The 26,132-nt window shown below is 42.1% G+C and overlaps 1 protein-coding gene across 1 annotated transcript in view; it reads right to left on the reverse strand.

The window, feature by feature from the left end:
* Positions 1–8,381: 8,381 nt before the first annotated feature.
* The window catches only part of lrp5 (low density lipoprotein receptor-related protein 5), a 49,534-nt gene continuing 31,783 nt past the window's right edge, over positions 8,382–26,132 (reverse strand). The window contains exons 12-29 of the mRNA XM_024281951.2: positions 21,825–22,041; positions 21,601–21,754; positions 20,626–20,761; positions 20,291–20,535; positions 18,730–18,914; positions 18,456–18,604; positions 18,207–18,384; positions 17,279–17,472; positions 15,128–15,333; positions 14,864–15,054; positions 14,536–14,745; positions 14,335–14,460; positions 14,022–14,258; positions 13,069–13,179; positions 12,724–12,957; positions 12,508–12,650; positions 12,333–12,427; positions 8,382–10,191 (exon numbers count right to left, since the gene is read on the reverse strand). Of these exons, the coding sequence (XP_024137719.2) occupies positions 9,873–10,191; positions 12,333–12,427; positions 12,508–12,650; positions 12,724–12,957; positions 13,069–13,179; positions 14,022–14,258; positions 14,335–14,460; positions 14,536–14,745; positions 14,864–15,054; positions 15,128–15,333; positions 17,279–17,472; positions 18,207–18,384; positions 18,456–18,604; positions 18,730–18,914; positions 20,291–20,535; positions 20,626–20,761; positions 21,601–21,754; positions 21,825–22,041 (3,330 nt within the window). The 3' untranslated portion in view covers positions 8,382–9,872. The remainder of the gene's footprint in view (positions 10,192–12,332; positions 12,428–12,507; positions 12,651–12,723; positions 12,958–13,068; positions 13,180–14,021; positions 14,259–14,334; positions 14,461–14,535; positions 14,746–14,863; positions 15,055–15,127; positions 15,334–17,278; positions 17,473–18,206; positions 18,385–18,455; positions 18,605–18,729; positions 18,915–20,290; positions 20,536–20,625; positions 20,762–21,600; positions 21,755–21,824; positions 22,042–26,132) is intronic.

Raw genomic sequence — 26,132 nt, forward strand, 5'->3', positions numbered from 1 at the left:
ACTGATTTTTGTACTTTTGAACAAGGTGGGTCCAAAATGACCATTTTGATTTAGTTCAGAGGTGGATGAGAAGTGAAGCTAAAAACTAATTGCTAATGCTAGCTCCTAAACATGTTTGGCTGCCACATTCTGTGGGGAAGGTCTTTGGCGCTCAGGTAGATGTTGGGAAGGACAGCTTCATTCACCTCTATTGTAGAGGTCATTGAGATTTTGAGAACCTTAAACGCTTTTTTTCAAGGACCTATATCATGAAAAATCAACTTTTTGAGCTTTTAGGTCAGGTGTCAAACTCAAGGGACCAAAATCCAGAACACACCTTAGGTTGCGGGAAGAAGAGGATAAACATTTATTGAACACTCTGAAACAAAATTTTTAAAACTTTAACTTTTTAACATAATTATGAACTAGATATATAGCTTTACCTGTGATAATGCTAGTGTGAATGCTGTAAGATGAATTTGGATGCTGAAGATGCTAGTGCTAATAGCTGAAGATGCTGAAATTGATAGCATAAAATGCTGAAGCTGATAGCCAGCTAAAATATTAGCTAAATGCCAAAGTACCCCACAGAACTAAAAAAAAAAAAAAAAAAAATTAGGTTAGCCGAAACAGCTAACATATACCTGAAAATATAGCTAAACTTCAAAATAGCCTAAAAAACTGAAAAAAGCCTAAATTATCCAAAACAACTTGCGTGTAAATATTAGCCTAACTTCAAAAGAGCCTAGAAAAGCTAAAAAACAAAAACCCTAAATTATCCAAAACAAATAGCATGTAGCTGAAACATTCACTAAACTCCAAAGCAGCATAAAAAAAAACCCTCAGCTTTATTTATATAGCTCTTTCACAAAGCCGGCAGCTAAAACAAAGTGCTGAACACCAAAAACATAAAAGACAACAACAATAAGACAAGATTAATAGATAAATAAAAGACAATAAGGTAATAAATAAAATACTAAAAGCAGTAAAATAAAAGTACAAATAGCAGCAGGAGTCTTATGGTTTGTTAAAAGCCAGGGCTTAAAAATGAGTCTTCAGACGGGTTTTAAAAATGGGCAGCGACGGTGCTTATCTGATAAACAATGGCAAAGAATTCCAGAGCCTGGGGCCAGCAACCGCAAAGCCGAGACGCAATAAAGGCGTGGAATCATTGTTTCAAAATATACATGAGATAAAAATGTTTTTACCTTGGAGAGTTGCCGAAGATTAAACCTGGTGATCAAGTTTAAAACAACTATCCAATTTAAAACCCAGGTTAGAAACTGTTGACTTTAAAAAGTTAGTCAAATAACTCAGATCAACTGGAGATGATCCTCTGAGATCATTTGGTCCAAACACTTCAATTAAAGCTCAAGAAACTTGGGGCCAACAGTCCGTAATATCAGAGACATGATAAAATCGGGTTAGCAGAAAAAATGTCCATCTTTTTCAATAGATGGATCTGACAGTCATCAGCATGTAGGTGAAAGGAACCACTGTGCCTTCTCAGAACGGACCCCAGCGGAAGCAGATACAAGGAAAACAGAAGTGGGCCTAAAACTGAACCATGTGGGACTCCAAAAGACACCCCAGCTGTTCTAGATTTAAAACCATCAAGATCAACACACATAGTCCATCCTGTTTAGTATGACCAAAATTAATATAGAGCTGTACCTCCAATCCCCACCAGGTTCTGGAGCCTTGATATTAGGATATGGTGGTCCACTGAGTCCTGAACCGGATATAGATAATTCATGTAGAGAAAATGGTATGGTCGAGTCGGGGTGGGATTATATAAGTTCGCTTCCTTCCACTCCTTTTCAAGCGATCTACTTGTGATTCATTAAGTCATATGTTATGTCATATATTGTGACCTGATTGCTTGAAATAAACCATTTAATTCATTCATTCATTCACTGTGTTGAACGCTGTTGATAGATCTAGCTAGCAGAACCAAAGCCACATGATCTCCAGCATCAGCAGTCTGGAGGATGTCATTACTGACCCTCAGTAACGTTGATTGTGTACTGTGGCGGGCTCTAAAACCAGACTGGAAAATTTCAAATTCAGATGTTATAAAGGCTCAAAAATTCCTCCAACTGCAGGTATACTTCTTTCTCAAAAAGCCTAAATTAGCCATAAAAGTTAACATGGAGCTGAAATATTTCTAAACTCCAAAATAGTCTAAAAAATCTTAGTAAATGCCAAAAACTAGCAGAATGACAAATTTTAAACCTTTAAATCCGTAACTTTTTAGCATAATTATGAACAATAAAAAGGCAGGACTATTATTCCAGAATAAATCAACTTAATATTTTACACTCCATAAAAATAGATTTTGTCAATATCTGGTCATTAAGGACAAAAAATAAAATGATCTGGAGGGCCGGATAGAATTACCCAGAGGGCCGGATCTGGCCCCCGGGTCTTGACTTTGACACGTGTTTTAAGTGCATTACATTGTTCATTCTCACTATAAACACTTCCAAAGCGATATTTTGATCCGTTCACACATTTCTGTGCAATCCTCTAAAAACCTGCGATGTGAGCACCAGCCCCTCCCAACCCAGAGAAACGAGCGAATTCTCACGAGCTGAAGTCACAAAGTGAGAACAGCCCCTTTCAGGAAGAGTCTAAACTGCCAGCACCACCCCCAGGCTGACACCAACACACACTTTGGCCGAATCCTAATTTCTCCCCAACTCCTCCAGCTTCTTCTTGAAGGAAAAGGGTTGTCCAAAATAGCTTTTTTAAGGGCTAACCCCCGCGACGGAGGCACACATAGCCCTCCGCCGTGGGGGTGTTCTGCTTCGCACTGTTCCGCGGAGGAGAAACGCACAGCAACTTACATCTAAATGTAAGTAGTGACTTATAATTTTAGTAAGACCTTTTTAAAGTTACAAAACCAGTGTTAATATGTATTCTCCGAGCGCTAGCAGCTACGCCCTAATGTAGCTGACCGGCGACTGTTAATGAAATCATCGAGTGAGAGTATTGTTGGAATTTGAAGACACTATTTTTCCGTAACTCTCTGTTTGGAGGGCTAAATGTAGGGGTAGGGAGAAGCCTTAAGGGAAGGGGAAGAATTTGGATTTGGCCTTTTTCTGCGGAGCTAACAGTGATCTGCAAAAAAATTACATTTTAAATGCACGTCCTGTCACCAATAAATTCCGGGTCTAACAGGTGTTTGTTATTGTAGACGCCGGCCTCCTTAAAACACACACACTCCAGAGTGTATAAGTCTTTGTGAACCAGTGTAGCGGGGCTACTAAAGGCATATATAGTTTGTACATCTGTCCTTGCCAGCTCTAGGATGACGTCAGGAAATGGACGGAGCGTCAGACGGAGCCTTACTGCTGGGTAGAAAAAAAATAACCAAAATACTAACATTTTATAAATAATATGTTTTCTAGTGGGCCAAAGGCAATATATGATCATATATATGGATATAGTTTACTCTGAAAGACTTAAAAAAGCATTACATAGGCTCGTTAAACAGCGTGGTGGATAAGGAGGAACAGGATCAGGTGGAACCCTCTCCCATCTAGTCCACCACCCTGCCTGGTCTCCACTTCCCCCTGCCCTACATTGCTGATTAGCTCTTTCAGGTGTTTCCACATTCTCTCTGAACACACCTGAGTCGACTCAGCAGCAGCTTCAGGGCAGGACAGCTGGATGACCGGGAGGATGGTGGTAGACGAACAGGGTTGGCCAGCAGCCCATGCTAGCTTAGGGTAACCAAACCCTAAATCAACTTTATTTTGGCTGTTGACCTCTATAAATGGGGCTTTAAAAGTGCTGTCTGTTGGTCATTGCCGCATTTTTGACAAATTAAAATAAACTTGTTTAATTCTTGAAAATATAGTCAACAACCGTCTGTGTGCTGCCCCCTACAGGTTGAATCGAGCTATTACATTTGAATTTTGTGATTGGTCAAACCCTTCAAGTCTCACGTCATGACCTGCAGCTCCAGTAATGATAACAATCCTGTTCTCCAGCCCACCCCTCTGACTGGATTTTCACATTTCAGCGGTGGGTGGAGTCAACCTCCAACTTCCCCTTTAAGCACAGAAACTGAAGAATGTCTGATTGGTCACCTCACAGCTAGAATGTCTGAGTGTGTTGTGGTGGTGTGGTCCTGCAAAAGACTGGTGACCTGTTCGGGTTGTACCCTGCGTTATTGTACTTTTGAGTTATTTTATATATAGTTTTATTGATTACATTTTTAACATTTTACACTAAATGAGTGGTGTGTCAAATTAAAAAAAAAAAAATAAAGCAATTGCAGTTAGGAGCCCCCTCCAGCAGATGGCGCCCTAGGCAGTCGCCTAGCTCGCCTACGTCCAGGGTTGGCCCTGAGTTAAACATTTGGTGATGTCCACCCAAAAAAATACAAATCAGTTCTCAGCTTCAAACTTGAATTTGCATTTCATGATAAATTCTTCAAGAAATGGTGATCAACCAGAAGCTCTATGTGAGGGTTGTCAAACTCAATCGCACAGGGAGCCAAAATCCAAAACACACCTTAGGTCGTGGGCCGAACAGGAGAAAGATTTAATGAACACTCTAAAACTAACTTTTTAAAACCTTTTTAACTTCTTAACATGATTATGAACTAGATATATAGCATTACATGCAATAATTCTAGTGTGAATGCCGTAAGATGAATTTGGCCGCTGAAGATGCTGATATTGATAGCTAAAAACGCTGAAGTTTAGCCAGCTAAAATATTTGCTAAATGCTAGCCAAAACAGCTAGCATGTAGCTGAATTATTAGTTAAGCTCCTAAATAACCTTAAAAATCATAGTAAATGCCAAAATAGTCCAAACAGCTATCAGAATGCAAATTTTAAAAACTTTAAAACCGTAACTTTTTAACATGATTATGAATAATAAAAAGGCAGGAATATTATTCCAGAATAAATCAACTTAAATCTTAAATAACTTTCAATATTTTACTCTCCATAAAAATATTTTTGTCAAAATTATACAGTTTAGAAATAAGCTTAAGATAACATAAAAACAATAAAATAAAATGATCTGGAGGGCCAGATCCGGCCCCCGGGCCTGGACTTTGACACATCCTCTATTTTATGACAGAATGTCGTCTTTTTTGTCTTAAAGCTGCTCACTTAAGGGCTCACAACAACAAATACATCTTCTCCTCTGCGCCCTCCTCACTCACACCAACTCTTCCTGTCTTCATACGTCCATAATCCTTTTTGAATTTCCTCTTGACCTCTTTCTTGGTATACCTCTAACCTCAGCATCCTTTTACCAACATCATCACTCCAAAACAGGGGTACTCACATTTTTTGGCATGCGAGCTACTTTTGAGACGACAAGCCCTGAAAGGTCTACCTATATATATGAAATAATATGAAATTGTCATTTTGAAGTGCTTAAATATAGACTTATGATGATGTTTAGAGTAAATCAGACAATTATTTAGAATTAAATGGATTCAGATGAATATGTAGGATTACTACAATCTGTCATTTTGACTCCAACAGCCTGTTGAATCAGATCCATGTTTTACTAGTTGCCATGTGTGGTGTGTGTGTGCAGACAACCAAAAATGTTACGTGTACATTTTGTAAGTTCTGTTTGAAAGCTGAGTGACTAACCTATAGGGCCAGTGGAGAAAAAATAAGTAAGTAAGTAAGTAAATCTTTATTTATATAGCACTTTTCACAGAGGACCACTCACAAAGTGCTTCACAAAAGATAAAATACAGGACAAATCAATAAAACAGTACATATGAATTATAGCGTAAAAAGATAAAATACTAATAGCAGACAAAAGTTCAGAGGCTGGGGAAAGGTAAAATAAAATTAAAATATCAACTAAAAGCTTTACTAAAAAGAAAGAAGGCTGCTCTTTCAATGTATTTTAATTTTTGCCATAATCTTTGAAACAAGCATATACTATTGGCGGAATCAACCAGGTATCCCCAGGAGCTAGAGTGCACGGGAGTCCAATATGGCAAGCCAAAGCGGTTAATAATCGCCAGGAAAAGCGCAGTAAAAAAAAAGTGTATTGACCATGAAAAAAATGCCACTTTTTAAGATCTTTTTAAAAGTAGCATGTATATTCTGTTTTGTGTTGTCCCAAAACGGGCGTAAAAAGTGGCGTTACCTCATACAAACTGTGCGTCGAAGGCAGCATTTTGTCGTGTGCCCTTTGCTTGAATAAAACGGTTATGGCTGGGTGCTCTCTGCCCTCACTAGGCACTGATCCAGCTGTTTCTGGCTGTTGTTCTGACTAAAACACTGTGACTGTGTTCCCAGCGGGAGTGCCACCAGTGCTACAATGAAGTACTGCTTCCTGGACTGGTTTGACTGGAAACAATCTCTGACCAGAGTGCAAAAAGAAGGTGGAAGGTGAAGGTCCTGCTGGTCTTCTAACTTTGGTGAATGAGAACTTGCAGCTCAACTGTAGTGGAGTGAGGAGATGGCTAATGTCTAATGACAGGAAGCTGTGATTAGACAGCTTCCTGTCATTAGACAGCTTCCTGTCATTACAGTTTCCTGTAACAAAGACACAAATGCAGATCAGAACCAATGATAGATCTGATCAAAGTTGGTAAAAAAAAAACCTGCAAGTTGCAAATACAACAGGTAAAACAAATACATTTACGAAATGAACAAAGATGTAGGATGATATCAACAAGTTTTTTTGTAATTCTACACATTATTTTCTCCCTCCATATATTTGTTCTCATTCTTTGTCCTGCAGAATGAATCAAATGTACACATTCTTCATTCTGGAAAGCATTTCATCAAGATAACAAAGCAGGACTTTAAAAATTGTGTTATTTTAGTTTTATTACATTTTTAAAAGTAAAGTTTTATGTACTTTCTTTGGAGGCGGCTGCGGAGTAGAGGTAGAGCAGTCGACCTCTGGTGAGAAGATCAGACCCTCCCCAAAAAAGGATTTGTGAAAACTGGTAATAATGCATCTTCTCATTTTTTCCTTTCTCTAGATTAAGTTAAAGTTTGATTGTTTTGTTTTGTTCACAAGAAACACATGGTTCATGCCGTTACATGTAAGCTTTATCCAAAAACTTAAATGTTTCATGCTGGCGGCCTGGACTGGCAAAAGAAACGATCCTTCACTTTCCAGACCAATGTAAGGTGTGAAAACACCCGGCTGAGAGTTTCTGCTTTCAGCTGCCGTACGTCCATGACTCAAAAAGGAAGTAACAATTGTTGTATTGTTCTAATTGTCACTAGTTAAACTTCTTTATCAAATGCAGTGATTAAAAATTTGGGATTTCAGGAAAAGTCCTTATGACTTAAGACAAAAAAATGGGGACGTTGTAGGGAGAACTTACATATTTATTGTGTTAAAAAAAAAAGCGTTCTTAGGAAAAGAGGACGTAATGTTTTTTTGAAGGAAAGAAGTTTTATTAATCTGAAGTTACACTGCAGACCTCACGTCTGCTGCAGCTCGTCCTCATCCCGCTGGACTTCAATGGTCGCTCCTGATTAGGTAACCTCTCCATTATGGTGAAACCTGAAAAACTCCTGACTTAAATCAGGATCCATAACGGTTCACCCACCTGTCATGCCTTGCAGCACCTCCCAAAGGAGTTTGTTTGTGCATGTTCAGTTGCTGCTATAGTCCTAAAACTCTGTACAAGCTAGAACCTAAATACAGATTTTCAAACGTTTGAAAGATCTCGTGTGCTCTTGTGGTCAGACGAGCTAAGACGAGGTCAAAGGGTCATCTGAGCTTCAACTTTATTTCTAAACATCAGGGAATTAAAATAATGCACACAAACATTTAGGAAAAATGTGATACTTCAGCCCATTTTCAGCAGAGAATCTTTATCAGTAAATCTTCTGGAGCGAATCTTTAGGAAATCTTTCTCAATGAATTTTTTGCCAATCTTTTGCAGGTCTTTAAAGGGTAACCAAACAGGGAAGTTGGAGGCTGACTCCGCCCACAGCCGGAATATGAAATCCAGTCAGAAGGGCGGGGCTTAGTGCAGGACTGTTATCATTACTGGAGCTGCAGATCATGACGGGAATTCTGAAACTAACATGGTTTGACCATCACAAAATTCAACTGTAATACCTGATTCAACCTGTAGGGGGCAGCACACAGACAGTTTTTGACTGTATTATCAATAATCAAACTATTTTATTTCAATTTATCAAAAATCTGGCAATGACCAACATACATCATTTTTAAAGCCCCATTTATAGAGGTCAACAAAAAAATGTTTAAGTGTTTGGGTACTTTCTTTTTTTTCAGTTGAATTTTTTTCTATGATTAACATCATAGTCTCAGAACCTGAGACAGAAAACCCTTTTTGACCTCACGGTGAATAGTTATAAAAAGTCATCTTAGCACGCAGTGAATTTAAAGGAATATTGAAGGACTTAGACAAAAAATGAATTATATTCCACTTTTATATCGTTGTCAACTCTCAACGGTAGCTCATCACTATCTGACAAAAATGAAAAATAACTCAAGCTTCCTTAAAATAAAACCTTTATTATATAAAAATGCTTTTGATACAAAATCTGTCACTTTAAGAAAGCTGAGACAGCAAACAGGCTTTTCACTGGTGCAGTGGTTCATGTCGGCTTTGGTGAAGGAATGAGAGATCATGGCTGTGTTTAGACCACCAAACATGGAGGAAAATTTTCACGAGTTCAAACTGGCATCAATGGAAATCAAAGTCTCAGTAAATGTTGAATAAAATCTCAACTGCTGGATATAAGTGACCAAAGCCAGAAGGTGGCAGTGATGTGCAGAGTCCGATTCAGGATCCATCACAGCTTCTGATGTGAAGGAGGAAGAGGAGCCGTTTGTCCGACGGACTCCTCAACCCTCAAACTCCACGACACTCTGCTTCATTTCACGTTCAGTTCCTGAACATCCGGGTATCTGGCCCCCGTGCCCCCGTTCTTTCATGACCCGACCATCGCCATGTTGGAATGGAGACAGAAGTGGAGCAGAAATGTGGTTCAGAAGTTTTTCAGGAGGACCTGGATGCTCCAGAGGTGTGGCGTGAGGCGGAGCGTCCTCTGCTGGGGGCGGAGCCAACCCGCGAACACAGCAGAGGTTCAGCGGTGAGGAAGTGCGTCCTTCTCTTTGGGGGGGGGGGGTCTTCAGGCCGAGGCAGCGATGGTCAAAGGTGAGTCAGTCTCTATGGCTTTAATAACGTCAGCACCAGTGGCTCTGTGTCCCGTTACTCCGAACATCACGTCCACCACAAGCGTGACAAAGTCTGTGTGCGTTTTCATTGGGGGGGGGGCTGTTGACGGGACATGGCACTTTAGATCTAAAAGCCCCTCCCACTTTGAGAGCGGCTGAGACTCCGAAGGAAAAGTGTCAGCAAGGAAAGAAGAACTGACAACATGAGCAGGGTGTGAAGCTTCAGGAGGCGGAGTCAGGAGGCGGAGTCTCTGCCATCCATAATAGCAGCATATTAGGTAAACAGGACGATGAAGAGGAGAACGAGACAGCGGTCAGTTCACGTTCAGCGTCTCCTTCCTCCCTCCCACGCTCGCCTTCGTGCACGCCGTTCTCCTGCTGCACCCGTCCCAGTCCAACATCCAATCAGGCTGCAGGCTCTGGCCTGTACAGCCAGTCCTCCATCAATCCCTTCTGGGTTTCTGAGCCTGGCTTGACTGGGACTGGGGGTGTTTTGGCTCTCTCGTAGCTTCAAATAAAATGTGGAGAACAGGCAGTGAAGGCTGGAAGTCCTGCTGGTGGAGACTCGGGAGCAACTGGAATGGTGGGAGGCGGGACCAGAACCAGAGCAGTTTGAATGAAGCAGCGAGGTGAAGCTGCACATTGGCACAAGTGTTAAAAATGCACAGGGGGAGGGGCCTCTTCCCTTTGTTTCCTCACAGAATTCCCCGACTGCAGAGGGGTCATGAGGAGTCGGTGCAGGGGGACGGGGGTGGGGGGCACAGGTGGAAGTAGGAGCGTTCGGTGGAGGGGGACGGCGGGCAGCTTTCCTCCGCAGACATGTACTGGGAGCGGGGTGTGGGGGGCGGGGGGTACGGGTCAGAGTCTGAGTTCAGGTCCATGTAGTACTTGTTGTGTTTGCCATTGTGGGCCGATGCCTTCCAGCGGCCCGCTGAGGGCGGCAGCCCCGCAGAGAGGTGGTGGGGGGTGTAATCGCTGTCGCAGACGTCTGTGCTGCAGGGCGTGGTGGGCGGGGCCGCACCACGGATGGCGTGATATGGTCTGCAAAGAAAAAAGACATGGTTAAAGTCTGCTGCTATCAGCCGGCAGAAGTGTGTGTGTTCGTGCATCGTTCACACGGAGCCCGAAAACGGTTGAAGAAACGTGCGAATCTAGCTGTTAGGGCTGAGAATCTCAGGGAAATTCACGATACATGACTCAAGATACTGTACATGTGTCAAAGTCAAGGCCCGGGGGCCGGATGCGGCCCTCCGGGTAATTCTATCCGGCCCTCCATATCATTTTACTTTATTGTTAATGGCCCGATGTTATCTTGCGCTTGTTTTTAACTTGTATAATTTTGATAAATATATTTTTAATGACGGTAAAATATTGAAAGTTATTTAAAGTTTAGGTTGATTTATTCTAGAATAATATTCCTGCTATTTTGAAGCTTATTTATTTTTTAAGCTACATGCTAGCTGTTTTGGCTAACCTAATTTTGTTTTTATGGCTAATTTGGCATTTAGCTACAATTTTAGTTGGCTATCAGATTCAGCGTTTTCAGCTATCAACATCAGCCTTTTTACCTATCAGCTTCAGTGATTTCAGCTATCAGATTTAGAGTTTTTAGCTATCAATTTCAGAATTTTCAGCTATCAGCACTACCATCTTCAGCGGCCAAATTCAGCTCACAGCATTCACGCTATTATTATTGCAGGGTTATATCTAGTTCATAATTATGTTAAAAAGTTACAGTTTTAAAGTTTTAAAAATGTAGTTTTAGAATGTTTAATGAATGTTTATCCTGTTCGGACCACGACTAAAGGTGTGTTTTGGGTTTTGGCCCCCTGTAGAATTGAGTTTGACATTCCTGCCACACCAGTAATATCACGATATGGCAAACATTGCAATAATCAATATATTACCTTGGTAATCTAATATTTCACTATTTTGTAAACAAATATATAATTTCCTTTTCCCCAAATCTTTTTTTTTTAAAGAAAACTTGTATACAATATATTGATTTAATGTCCTTTGCAACAGTAAAACAAAATTATCAATAAACACTGATTTGTTTGTTATAATAACAAACACTTTAAGGTAACAAACAAACATCCAATTAAGGACTAAAATGCAGAGAATATAAAATAGTTTTCTTGATTCAATAGACAATAAATGTGAAAACAAAAATTCAGTGTTATATTTTAATTCATGTTATGTCAGATCATTTATCATTATTGAGGCACAGTAGAAACTTTCAGTCTGTTAATATTATATGATCATTGTTTTTACAGTACTGTCAACCGAGTCCACTTTTCCCCTCCTATTTATTAAAGCTTCCTGCACTTTTCCTTGATAAACCACTATTTAGTCACTGTTTTAACACGTGTGTACTGCCAGCCTACACACCTGTTAAAACAATAGTGGCTATAGACCAGGGGTATCAAACATGGAGCCCGCTGGCCGCATCCGGCTCACCAGATGGCTTCTGTTGCTTACAACAATTTTGCACTGAGCAGTGGCACTGATGTCCATGTTTACTATTGTTAACATTGAATTTTACAGATAATTCTTATTTAATTGATGTCGATGTTTGTCAAAGACATAGTATTACTGATTTCAGCGATGTTGCACAAAAGTTTAAATTATTTGTTGCACAAAATAAGACACAAGTTGTTTATTATGATTGTGTTCAAAAACAAATGGGGATATATTTTGCCCAACAAAACATGTGTTCTTTTATATATTGTGAGTTATTAGAGATTATTCTTACCAATTATCGCAGTATCGTGATATCATTGATATCATCATATGGTGAGGTACCCAGTGATTCCCAGCCCTAACTGATGTGGCACCGGTACCAAACATCCCTACGCTTCACTGTCATGGTTGTGAGAGGTGCCCTCTGGTGGACGTCTGCGGTATTATTTTAATAGCCAATTAAGGGAAAGAGAGGACCAGAAATTGTATGAGTTGGAATATCACGATAGTTCGCCATATTGTTATTTCGTCCCACCTCTACTAGGAGTGATTTAAACCCAAACGCATATATACTGAACATGCTTCTCATCTGAAGTGGTCACTTGAATGTGCGTTGTTGAGGGCGGTGTGAACGTAGCTTGAGAGAAGCAGAGAAACTCGTCCTGAGTGGATTCAGCTGTAAACCGCTGAGTAAGCAGAAGACAGAGGAACACTGGTACCTGTATGACCTGGTGGTGGATGGGCTGTTGGACGAGTAGATCTCAGTGTTGTAGAGGGACCGATCGGTGGCTGGAGAGGGCGGCGGGTTCAGAATCTAGGGGAAAAGTATGCTGGTTGTTTAACCTGAGAGGATGGGAGGTGGCTTGTGTTCATGGTGTTTGTGGGGGGTCAGACCTGAGGGTAGTAGGCTCCTTTGGTGGAGGAGGAGCTGCTGGAGGACGCTCCGGTCACATGGTTCCTGTCGTACAGAGGCGCCCCGCTGCTGCTGCTGCCCATCAGGCTGACTGAGCTCATTATGGACTTCCCGCACGAGATACCTGCAAACACCCAGGCGTCATTCACGCCGCAGCCACCCCCAAACCACACCTGCATCCTGCCGCCTCGGCTCACCTTGAAAAGTGCCGTGCTGAGAGCCGCTGGGGGCAATGAAGTTGAGGGGAACGTGAGGGGTCCCGCTGATGTAATCGCGAGGGAAGGTCCCGTTGGGGCCCTTATAGCAGCGCCACTCCACACGCTGGCAGGCGAAGTAAACCCCCCCAATCACAAACACTAGCAGCATGATTGCAATGACGGGGATGATGGGTTTAGGGTCGTGGTTGAAAGTCGAAGGAGGGGGGGCGTGGTCTTCATTTGGAAAAGAGGGAAACAGAAGGATAACACAGTCAGACTCTGACTCCTTCCTCTGACTGTCTGAGGAAGGACGCTTCATCCACAGAAATGTTTCATCCTTCTTACCACAGGCCAGCTCGTCCAGGCCATCGGGACAGTCTGAGTATCCGTCACAACGCTGCTTCTTAGTGATGCACTGGTTATCACCACATCGAAACTCGCCAGGGGAGCAGATGACTGCAAGAGATGAGGAGACGTGTCAGGAGGAGGAGTCTTGTCATGAGGACGACTCTCAACCAGAAGAGGAGGCACTATAATGAGGGGTTTTTAGGAGGAGTTTAGGGATGTCCTGGTTAGGCTTTTTTGGGAAACCGTAGTGCAGAGATAGAGGGCTTTACCTGTGTGTGCCCATGTGTCGAAGTGACTTTGAGCAAAACACTAAACCCACATTCCTCACTAGATTGGGGTCAATGTTCAGCATCAGTGAGTGATTGTGACTCTGAGTTTAAAGCATTTTGGTCATTCTAAGAACATAGTAAAGCAGTGTGTAAGCTCCTTGCTCCGCTCCATTCTGATGTATCCACTTGCAGACAAATAGATCCATGAATGTCTTCATTTTCCTCGTCTGAGCTGGAATCTGGATCAAAACTGTACAAATGGATTTCTCGCCATTTTTGATGCACTGCTAATGTTAGGTTAGGCGTGTGGGGGGGGCTGTAAGCTAGTGGGACAGAGTGTAAACAGATGAATGATGGTGAATTTCTAATGAACTCCAGCCACTTTGCAGAAACTATGTCCTAGAAAACGACACAGGCTTTTAGATTTAGGCTAAAAACAACAATCATAATTAAAAGACTACAGGGAACACTCTGAAAATCGATCAAAAGATGATCTGAGTGGGATTTTATTCTAAGCTCACTCCTCTTTAAAGGAGTTGACCTCACAGTCCCTGCGGTGCTGCAGAGCAGTCCCACTCTGGCAGGACCGAAGAGGCTTCAGAGGGTGAACTCATGAGAGTGGGATCCCTCTCCTCAGAGCTTCATCCCGTCTGCGGATACAAGACGACCTTCCCCGCTCACCTTCACAGTCGTGCTCGTCAGACTTGTCGGCGCAGTCCGCCTCTCCATCGCAGCGTTTGTGAGCGTCGATGCAGCTGCCTTCGTCACACTGGAAGTGGGACACTGAGCAGACGGGGCAGTTGTCTTCATCGCTGCCGTCCTCACACTCAGGGAAACCGTCACAGCGCCACGCCAGAGGGATGCAGTCGATGTCGCCCGTGGAGCAGGTGAACTGCTCTGGGGAGCAGGTGGGGGGCTCTAGAGGAGACGGGGGGGGTCAGTCATTCATGGTTATGAGACGTTCATGTGGAGCTTCGGGGTGAGAAGGGTTCACCTCCACAGCGCAGCAGGTCTGAAGCCAGAACCAGGTGGATTGGACAGGAGCAGCGGGGGGTCCCGTCGCCTTTTGCAATGCAGATGTGAGAGCAGCCCCCGTTGTTACGGGCACAAGGGTGTAATTCTAGACATATAAACACGCATGAGAATTCAGAGTCCTATCAGTCGTCGTTTGCTGCAGAGATCTGAAGGCCCGTACCAAACTCCCGGGGGTCCATCTTCTCCACAGCATGGATGGATGTCAGGAAGGATATGCGCCCCTGAACCCGCGTCCGCCTGTCTCCTGTCAGCTTATCCACCCGTTCAATCATCTGCTGCTGCCGGTCAATCCAGTACAGATGTTCTCCCAGAACCGTCAGGCCCATCGGCTGCAGGATGTTAGAGTCCTGCAGGACCACGCGGTTGGCTCCTATGAGGGAGGGGCAGAGCAACAATGAATCAATTCCATTCTTACTTTTCTTGCTTCAAACATCAAGCACATTTAAACCTCCATCAGCTCGACGGGTTCTTTTGTGTCCAGGTCTCACCTGTCAGGTCGCTGCTCTCGATGCGTTTGAGGTCAGCATCGACCCAGAACAGTTTCCCCAGCTTGTTGTCCAGCGCCAGAGCGACGGGTCGGATCAGACCGGTGGTGAACAAAGACTCCCGTTCGGTTCCGTCCAGACTCGCTCCTTCGATCTTGGCTGAGCGCTCCTGCACTGTGGTGAAGTACATGTACCTGCAGACACACAGACGACAGTCTGGACTGGGCTCAGCGGGGTCGGTGAGGGGCGTGGTGCCACAGAGCTCACCCCCTCTCGGCGTTGACCACGATGGCCCTCGGCTTGTCCGTGTCGTCCTTAACAACCACGCCGACGATGTGGCCGTCCATCCTCTGAACGTTGATGGTGTTGGTGTTCTCACAGGTCCAGTAAACGTGGCGGCTGTAGGGGTCCAGGCTCAGGTCGTGAAGCTGGTTCTCCACCGGCTGAGCTGTGCCGGTTACCATCACTGAGGACTGGGGACAGCAATGACACCAGGTTCAGCTGAAGACGCTTTTCACATGATCCTAGTTCTGACATCTGAGTTGGTTCACCTGAAGGACGCTGCTCCAACAACATTAGTTTGATCCCACAAATTAGTCAAACTAACGCGCACACCTAGATAGGAGCGAATGGTTGTTTGCACCAGGACTAAGCTGCAGCGCGGCTGCAGGACCTCAAGGAGCCACCGGTGTTGGAGCATTATCCCTCCAAAGCAGAAGAGCAACCTGATGTGTGCTCTCAGGTAACAGTGGCCCCTCACTATGTTGCACTTCACCTTTCCTGGTGTTTCACAGATATTTTTCAGTGTGTTCTGATTGGCTGTAGACTTCGTCAATCAATCCGTTGCGTTTCTCCAGTACAGACGGCTTCAGTTAACCACATTTATATAAATCTTTGATCACAATCAGATCTTTTATTTCATTCTATAATAATAAAAGTCTATAAAACATGTAGTGAGGAGTTTTACAACGTCTAGAAACCTTTGCAGATTTCACCTATAACAAGTTATTTTTAGAATGTAACTCCTGCAATAAACGAGGGAACGGTATACCTCAGATTATCATTGGGATGTTTCTGCATCAGCAGCATCAAGTGAGATGGGGGCAGCGTAGGTCTGAACGGATCAGCCAAAGATGTTAAACTGTAGGAGCTGTGACAGCGTTTGTCAGGATTTGTGTCCCTGAGATGAAGACTGTTCCTGTTGCTGAGTTACTGTAATATAATCCAAATTATCAATCTAAAAGTTAGTTCCAATCATTCACTACCATGAGTGGGCGTATTTCCTGTTCAGCATTTTAGTTCATGTTTTTTGTTCAACTTCATGAGTTACTAAAGGTATGACTTTTTGAAAGTAGAAACATTAATAAGTGTGTGTGTGTGTGGGGGGGGGGGGGTAGTAAGATAATAACCACTCAGTTGGATGAGGAGGATCTGGTTGCTGAAGCCTAAAGTGTTCAGAGAGGGGGTCAGAACCAAAGCATGGTGATGTTTTGAATTGCAGTGCCTATTTTAAACACTAGTTGGCAGTACAGCCTAACGTTCTGTGAGGAGGAGTTGTCTTTCTGCTTGAACCTCGTTTCTTTCTGGTTTCTTTTTGCTTTCCGTCTGGATCTCAGCTCCTCCTCTTGGCTCCTGAAGGATTTCTCACTCTGGGACTCGTTTTCTTTTGCTGGTTTTACATTTGCTGTGGGGCCGTGGATCCTGTCAGTCACTGTTAACCAGCACTGATTTCATAAAAAGAAAGATCTTCTGATAATCTTTTCGAAATATATTTTAGTTTTATGAATTTAACCAGAAGGTTTTGGGGTGTGGGATTTAGGCTGTGTTGTGTTGTGTTTATGGATTTAAACATACTTGATATTTTGTGGGTGTTTTCAATTTCTTTTACGGTTTTAACCTTTTCTGACATTAAGTCACAGTGCAAACAACTTCTTCCTATAGGTGCTTAACTCCACTTTTAATATTCTCTGTGTTTCATCATGTCTTCTGCTCTTATATGCATGTTCTGGTACAGTGGAACTTGTAGTGTTGTGATCATGTACGAATGTAGTTATGCAGCCACTGGCACTGTGAATCCAAGACAAATTCTATTCTGGAGAATAAAGTATTTTTGATTTGATTTGATAAAACACCAGGAGACACTTTGAAGTAGTATTACAACTTTGTGACTATCAGTAATAGATTATGAATTTAAAATAAAGATGTTATTTGTATTTTCTAAAAGAGTTAAATCAGGTAACTCCTACATGTGAAAAACATGTTTCATAGAGTTAAAAGGTAACTATTTTTGTTCTCTTTTTAGGGAAATGCTAAAATGTTCTGTTAGCTTTAGCATGAGTGCTTTTGGTCTTTTAAAATGCTATTCAGAATGTGAAATGATTAAATCTTCATGTGAAGCTCTGGGAGCGCCGTGGTTACCATGGCGCCGTCGTCTCTGGCCCTCCGTATGTTCTGCCGTCCGTCCAGCCAGTAGATGAGGCGGTCCAGCGGGTCGTAACGGACCGCTCGGGCCTTCACCACGTGAATGGGCAGAATGATGTCGGGACTCTGCTCCCCCAGAACCATCCTGCTGATGCTGTTCTTCTGAGTGAAAAGCAGGAAGCTGGATGGAGCTGCAGACAACAGGAGGGTGGGGGGAGGACAGCTCATCTTTAGGAAATGCATGCTGGGAAATGCAAAGATATACTGACCACTAGAGGTGTACCGATTTATCTATGAATCAATTTATGTTTACAGATTTATATCCAGATTGATCTGCAAGTTGCTGAAAATGATAAATTTTAGGTCAGAGAATCAGATCATTCAAATTGAACCGATTATTATCGGCAATCACAACTTATGATATGAATCAAATTGTTGTTAAAGTGAATCCCTTCTGACCATAAACACACCCCTCTGTAAAACAGGAGAACCAAAGTAATTTTTAATGTCTCATAAGAACTAAATGGAAACCTGGGTGAAACTCCGTCTCATTAACCCTCAAGAGGTGGAAGCTGAATCTCAGCACACCTGAGGGTCCAACCGGGCCACAGGCAGCAGAACCTCATCCTTACAAACATTCATCTCTCATTTGTCCAGGTGCTTGTAAATAAACTAATCTTTAGTGGATATAATGTGAGATTATGACAGGAATTTGATCACTTCAGCTACACTTTTAAACATAAACGTATAAATCATTGCTGTGCAAGTCATCTCCTCCAAATTCACCACTGAGGTTGTTCTCCTGCCTCTAGCAGATCAGAAGTGTCCAGCCCATCAGAACCTGAACTCACCTGATACGGCAGTGAAGCCGCAAATCCATTTGTGTGAAAAGGAGGACAACAAATTCAGGTGAGTCTGTACTCACAGCTGCAGTTTCTGCCGTCGGAGTTCAGGGTGTAGTGGGAGGCACAGCGGCATTGGGCACCGGCGGGCGTGGCCAGGCACAGGTGGGCACAGTCGCCATTGTTTTGCGAACACTCGTTGGTGCCGTCCTGACGGGAAGAGTGGAAGACCAGGATGTCCATCATCAGCTCCAGCTGACCCTGAGGATACAGAGATGATGAGCTCCGACATCGGCCGCGGCTTCCTCACGCTTCATTCTCCTGATCCAAACCTTTAGAATCACGGTGCGGTTGAGCCCCCCCCGCTTGTCTGCTCGCTCAATGGTGCGCAGGTTGAAGTCTGTCCAGTAGATGAAGTCTTTGTACTGAGTGAGGCCGAACGGGTGAGGGAGGTCGTCCACCACAATCTCCCGCTGGAGGCCTGCGGACACACACCCGACCCCACAGTTTGAGTCAAAGTGGACACACACACACACACCCCCGCACACACACACAAACACACACACAGTGGATGTGAGATGAGTGTCACCATCACTAATAACTAACCCTGCATGTTGGAGCTTTCGATCATGTACGTGTCCAGGTCGGTCCAGTAGAGTCGATGGTCGACGTAGTCGATGGTCAGCCCGTTAGCACGGCCCACCTTTTCCACCAGCGTTGTGATGGTGCTGCCATCCATGTAGGCTCTGGCTATGCGGGGCAGACCCCCCCATTCGGTCCAGTACATGAACCTGCACAAACAAACTCATTCTGACATCCATCCACACAGACTTTACACACGTCCAACTTCAACTCGTTCAATTGTTTTAAATTTGTTTAAGTTTGACACCTCTGGATCATGAAGTGTAACTATATGATGTTAGAATTAAAGAGTTGCAGCTGATGAATGATAAAAATGTACATATTGGAAGGATAAAATACAAATGAAGGATTGTATTTTCTTTGCAGCTCAACTTTAGTCAATGCATACAGCAAACGTGTCAAAGTCAAGGCCCGGGGGCCGGATCCGGCCCTCCAGATCATTTTATTTTATTGTTATTAACAACCTGATGTCATCTTGTGCTCATTTCTAACTTGTTTAATTTTGACAAAATATATTTTTATGGAGAGTAAAATGTTGAAAGTTATTTAAGGTTTAAGTTGATTTATTCTGTAATAATATTCCTGCCTTTTTATTATTCATAATTATGTTAAAAAGTTACAGTTTTAAAATTTTAGAAATTGTCATTCTGCAGCTGTTTGAGCTATTTTGGCATTTACTAAGATTTTTTGGGCTGTTTTTAGCTAATATTTCAGCTACATAATAGCTGCTTTGACTAATTTGGGATTTTTTTCTGTTTTTAGGATATTTTGAAGTTAGTTTTTCCAGCTACAAGCAAAGTGTTTTGACTAACCTAAGTTTTTTTTCTTTTTTAAGTTTTTCTGGCTAATTTGGCATTTAGTTAATATTTTAGCTGGTTATCAGCTTCAGCATTTTCAGCTATTAGCTTTAGTGATTTCAGATATCAGCTTCAGCATTTTTAGCTATCAATTTCAGCATCTTCAGCAGCCAAATTAATCTTAAAGTATTCACACTAGCGTTATAGCAGGTAATGCTATATACAGTATATAGTTCATAATTATGTAACAAAGTTACGATTTTAAAGTTTTAAAAATATAGTTTATAGGGTGTTCAATAAATGTTTATTCTATTTGGCCCGCAAACTAGGGCGTGTTTTGGATTTTGTCTCCTTGCGCAATTGAGTTTGACACCCCTGTCATGCAGGGAAATACAAAGATACAATGATCTAAGGCACAGGTGTTGAACTCCAGCCCTGGAGGGCCGGTTTCTTTCACTTTTTCCAACCAAGCTGCTGTTGAAGCTTCTTATTGGCTAAACACACCTGATCCAGGTAATCAGCAGCAGTTAAGGCATGGTTTCTAGAAAACCAGTAGGACGTCGGCCCTTGAGGATTTGAGTTTGACATCCCTAATCTATGTGGTGTTTGGATTCATCCATGAATCAATTTATATTCCTATGATCCAATCAGTTGCACCAGTAAGAGAATGGAAAAATAAAAGTAAGAATTAAAATAAAATCAGAGAAGGACAAAGCTCCAGAACCCACCCGTTGGCCGGGTCCAGTGCTAGCGAGCGCGGGTTGTCCAGAGAACGTGGATTATCCAGATCTTTACAGACCAGAACCTGCCGGTACTGACCGTCCAGGCGGGCCACCTCAATGCGATTGGTACCAGTGTCTGCCCAGTAGATGTTATGACCCATCCAGTCAACCGCCATGCCTTCTGGGTAATCAAGTCCAAACTCAATGACGTGTTCAACAGAACTGCCGTTCATGTACGCTCTGCTGATCGTCTGACAGAGAGAGAAAGATGACAACTTTTAAACCTTTATAATCAGCACCATCATCCGTCAGGAACTCGTGTGCTGCACAGCCTGACCCACCTTAGCCTGGATGTCGGTCCAATATATTCTCCTTTCAGAGACATCAAAATCAAGAGCAGAGGCTTCCTTGATTCCTGTCAGAGGAATGGCCACATCGTTGCTGTTTGTTCCCAAAGAGATGCTCCTGATGCTGTCCCTAAAAATGGACAACAGAAGCATCTTACAACCTCTGCAGGTCTGACAGTCCAGTGAGCATAGACAAGAGAATCAAAGACTTTGACATTCAAAAATCCATGGACAAAAATGAAGCAAAGGTTCCTCTTTTTTTTTGGAACCATCTTCCAGTTTCAGTTCCACAGACAGACACCGTCTGCTTTTAAGACTAAACTAAACTTTTAATTTAAAAATGTTTGTATTTGTTGTCAGTAAGAACTTGAAACCTGTTTTTCTTCTCTGCTGATTATCAACTTCCTGGTGAAACAGGGATTATTTGCATCTGTTTATCACCTTCTGATTAAAATGTGATTTTATAGACAAATGAGGAGCGTAGGAGGAGAATAACATGTCTTTTACCACAGCTGAGGTCACAGTTCCTGCAGCTCGAGCCCATATCATCACCTCCCACTGCCATGCTTAGCACTTAACAGCAGAGCTTTAGCTCTGATTCTTCCAATTCTTGAAACTCTTCAACCGTTCAGAATCAATCTGATTCTTTCATGGAGAAAAGCAGCTTATCCCCGTCGTACATCAACAAAGCTACATCAGAATCAATTGGGATTCATTGAGTAAATGATTCAAGAGTTAAGGTAGTTCAAAGACTATATTTTTTTAAAAGGGTGTGTGTTATTTTGCTGTTGCCAATGACAGTTTTGGTGAAAAGGGTTTGGTTTTTGCTGCCAGAAAACAGCAACATAAACTTCAAAACTCTGTAGTGGTTAAACAAACTTGACATTCTGCTGAAAATACATTTCTGAGAGAAAATAATGGTCATAGATTTAGCTGGGGGCTGTTTCAGTCTTTTCATGTGGTATGTACCTGTTTGTGAATAGAAGGAAGGCCTCTGGCACCACGCAGGTCTGCAGGTCTGGGAGGAGCTCCATCCCCATGGGACAGGCACAGCTGACCGCCCGCCGCCGCCAGAAACACAGATGGCTGCAGCCGCCGTTTTCCACCGCACAGCCGTTTGTACCTGGACACGGGCTGTTACTTTTCACCGTTCCACATTTTTTCATAATTTCTCTACATGAAAAAAGTCTTACCGTGTGTTTCTGTGACTTTGGTCGCCTTCAGCCCCATCAGGTCTGGCAGCTGGTCGATGATGATTTCTCTCACAGCTGTAGCTTTGTGAACCCTCTCAATGCTTCGTCTCTGCCAGTCAGTCCAGTAGATGTAATCCCCCAGGAGAGTGAAACCAAAGATATGAGGCAGCTTGTCCTCCAGCAGAGTCTTTCTGCCCGTCCCATCCACACTGATCACCTGAGACACACAGGAAGACGTGGAGACAAAAACAAACTTTTAGCGCTACTGTGGGCTAATGGGAGTATTTTAAAGATACTATCACATCATTGAGGAACCAAAGACTGTTGAAAAAGCAAAAAAAAAAACTCTTTAAGAATAAATAATATTTATTTCAAAAACACATCAAAGGAGAATAAAGATGCTGATTTAACTTTCTAGGAAGTCTTAGGAAACCTGCACACACTGGCACAGGACCTGAAAGCTGCTTCTATGACCATGATGGTACTATGCTTGAATTGATGGCAGACTTCTATGACCTGATAGAAAATATACAAGCTGTTTAGACACCCAACAATGCAGATGACTGGAAGCCAATATCCAAGCAACCTGGTCTTCCATTACACCTTTGCAGAGCCACAGGTAGATGGCCTCCGTGCCCCTCCACACTGATGCTGGAAATAATGCAAAAAGAAGCCCAACCAAGTCCCGGTATGTGCACAGAAATGACCACTGTGCCTAACATTGTGCTAAAAAATTAAAATATTATTTGATTTGTCGCATGTGATGTTCAAATTTGGGATGTTCAATTTTTCAGGCATTAAATTTTAGGTTGTCGTTTTATAGTTCATAATCAACAAAATTATGGTAAATAAAGGATATAATGTTTCCACCTGTATGTAATATTTCTATACAATTCCCTTTCAGGTAATCTATCTTTTGATATCTAGTTATCCTGTGTTTGACGTGTCTATGGATGTAAACTTCTGCTGATTGTATTGCACATGAATTATTGTTTTCTTGATTGCTTGAAATAAACCATATCCAATCCAATCCATAGCTAGATAAATGGCAATACTGCCGATAATGCTGGTGTGACAGCTGTAAGCTGAATGTGGTTGCTGAAGATGCTAAAGCTGACAGCTGAAAATGCTGAAGACGAAAGCTTGCTAAAATACTAGCTAATTGTTAAATTAGGCAAAAAAAATTGAATTTTGCCAAAACAGCTAGCATAATGATAAAACATTAGCTTAACATCAAATTAGCATAAAAACTGAAAAAGGTGTCAAATTTTGCCAAAATAGCTAGCATAAAGTTTAAATATTAGCTAAATTTCAAATTAGATAAAAAAATGGAAAATGTATATATTAGCAAAAAAACAACTAGCATATTGCTTAAATAAAAGATAAATTCCAAATTATCTTAAAAAACCCAGTAGCTGTTTAACGTTTTAAAGTTTGAATGGTGTCTCTATATGAAAGCGTGTGGAAGTTCACATGTTTCGAAGTGCAGGATCTCAGCAATTTAAATATATATTCTTGTGGAGTATATTTAGCTCAATATTTCAAAAACAAACTGAATGTTTTGATACAGAGATGGCTGAAGTCGCTATGAGTGTGATTGAATTTTTATGTGCCAAAACATGTATGGAAAGGTGGAGGAGAATCACTGTAGTGTAAAAGTTGTAAAGCATTCACACAATAAAGATGACTGACAGGATTTTTTTAAGTTCTCATTTGTTATGTCACTTTTTTGGAAGTAGTATTTTTTAACTGTTTTTTCCTCAGGATTTTGGGTTAAAAGAAAAAGAACTGTCCATCTTCTTAACCCAAATGTCCCTTTCAGGGTCACAAGAGCCTAACCTGGCTTCTGTTGGGCAAAGGCAGGGTGCATCCTGGACAGCCTGTCACAGGGTCACACAATCACACTCTCACACACACTTACAGTCATGTCTAGAGACACTTCAACGTCACTAATGAACCCATGAAACATGTTTTTGGACGGTGGAAGGAAGCCGGAGTGCCCGGAGCAAACCCACGAGAACAAGCAAACTCCACACAGAAAGGTCCCAGCTGGCTTTGGAACCTTGTTGCTCTGAGGTACCACAGTGCAGCGGTTTTGATGAAAGTTTTAATGACCTTAAAATACATGTACAAAACTAAACTAACCAAATGCCTTGCATGTCTATGGATCCCAGCAGTGTCAGTTTTAGTGTGTGTGTGTGTGTGTGAGAGTGTGCATGTCTCCAAAACAGAAACTGAGACCTATAATTGAGAAAGCTGCCTCTGGCTCGTCCTCCCCCTTATTGCTGGGGCTAATACTGGACTAGCATTGACTAAAATAGGCTCACTTACTTTTAGACACACAACAGAAATCAGCACGAGAGCACAGGATTGTGCCTGGCTGTCTGACCATACCGGAGAAACTTAGAAACAGAAGGAATCCTGCATGTGCAGACATCATCAGAGCCAGCACAGAAAAAAACCAATGTGGTGAATCCTAACTTTAGATAGGACCAAGATTTAAAAAAAAAAAAAAAATGAGTGATAAAATAACACACAAGGCATCAGAGGGTTCCCCTGCGTGTGACAGCAACGTATTTTGCAGCTTGAATTGGTTTGCTTTGACCCGATCAGGACAGAATAGAGGGCTAACGTGCAGCAAGTGTGTGGACAGCTGGAGGTTAGACAGCAAACCAGCTGAAGGTCTTTCTTTTTAACAACAGCTTCCTTCTGCCAGCAACAACAACTGAAGCGGGCAAACGCTACAAAACCAGAAAAGACAGAACATGACAGGGGATGAGTGCCAAGGAAAAGAAAAAACTTTGGAATTTCATGGCCAGAGTTTTTCTTAGGGTGTATTCAGGCTGGAAAAGTCCATTGGTCCAGACCCGAGTCTGTTTAATTTGGTCTGGATCGAGTCCCGAGCCTTGTGCTTGGTCTGTATTCAGACTGCCATGTATTGGACATTTCTGTTTTGAACCAAAGCTTGTAAACAATACCATGTGACTAAAGATCTATTCAGTCGTTGGCCAGGAATTACAAGGACGGGACAACGCAACTAGAGACGGAATAATGGAAGTGCTATGCTTTGCAGTCCTTGTCGGGATAGTTCACTGATTCAAACTGTCTGTTTCAATGTCAGGTACAACACTTTTTAGTTTAGTACAATGGAGGGGAGACAGTTTACGGAGGAGGCGGTGGCTAAAAAAGTACAGTGTTTAAGTGTTTATGACGTATAGATATTTTAATGAGTTGGTGTTGCATCACTGCTCCACGTTTGTCCGCGGTTCTGTTTACATCCCATAATACCCAGCTACGGTGGTCGTTTTGGTTCAGTTGTTCCACTCTTAACACTGAGTCTATTCAGACTGAGGAAACTTAGAGCAAACTGGAGCTCAGTCCGATTGGAAACCACCTCAAAAGACAGGTCCGAGTGGATCCACTTGGGTGTATTCAGATTGAAAATTTGTTCTGGACTATGTGAGGAAATGAACTCTTGTTCACTTTAAGCGAACCAAATGAATACAATCTGAATATACCATAAATCTCCTAAATTTCACAGCACAGTTAGATTTCTATTGGTTCTTAATGTTTCACTGAATACAGAACAAGAGGGTTAGGGGAGAGACCAGAAATCAGAAACACTCAAATAGTCTGTCTATTCACTCGCCCAGTATTCCAGCCAGCCAACCATACGTCAATGGAACCATCCATCCATAGCTTCATTTCAGGCTCTCTTTACCACAAGGCTATAGTTTGCATTACTGCTGATGCTGTGCTCTTGGTCAGTCTCACACACAAACCTTTCCTCAGTGATCAGAAACTAAAAGTCATCGATCTGGGGATGACACTCATTAGAACTTTTTCCACCAGAGAACCACATCTCAAATGTTGGAGCTGCTGCATTATTGTATTTAAAGTCCCTTTAACTTTGATTAGACTTTTAAATGAAGTAGTCCCTGTCATCAGTGCTTTAAGTGGACAACAAGAAGTGGCGGTGCTCACTTTATCGGAAGTCGAAACATAAAATAGAATCTTGAATGTAAATATTAATCGATAAAAAGTCCTTTTTTCAACGTGTCTTAATATGAAATAAGAAAGAGGGAGCTCAAGTCTAGTCTAAAAATAAATGTAATCAAACACTAACATGTGTTTGTAAAATTATTTTAATTATTTTTTTCATAAAAAAAATTTAATTATTTTAAAGTTGAAGACGAAACTTTGGTTGGTGATTTTTATTTTTATAAGCTACAACCAGAACAGAGAAATAGTGAAAAACAAATGTTAAACAAAAAAGTCCAAACACATAACCTCAGAGTGAAATCTATT

The sequence above is a fragment of the Oryzias melastigma genome, linkage group LG6 (assembly GCF_002922805.2).
Source record: "Oryzias melastigma strain HK-1 linkage group LG6, ASM292280v2, whole genome shotgun sequence".
Taxonomy (NCBI): Eukaryota; Metazoa; Chordata; class Actinopteri; order Beloniformes; family Adrianichthyidae; genus Oryzias; species Oryzias melastigma.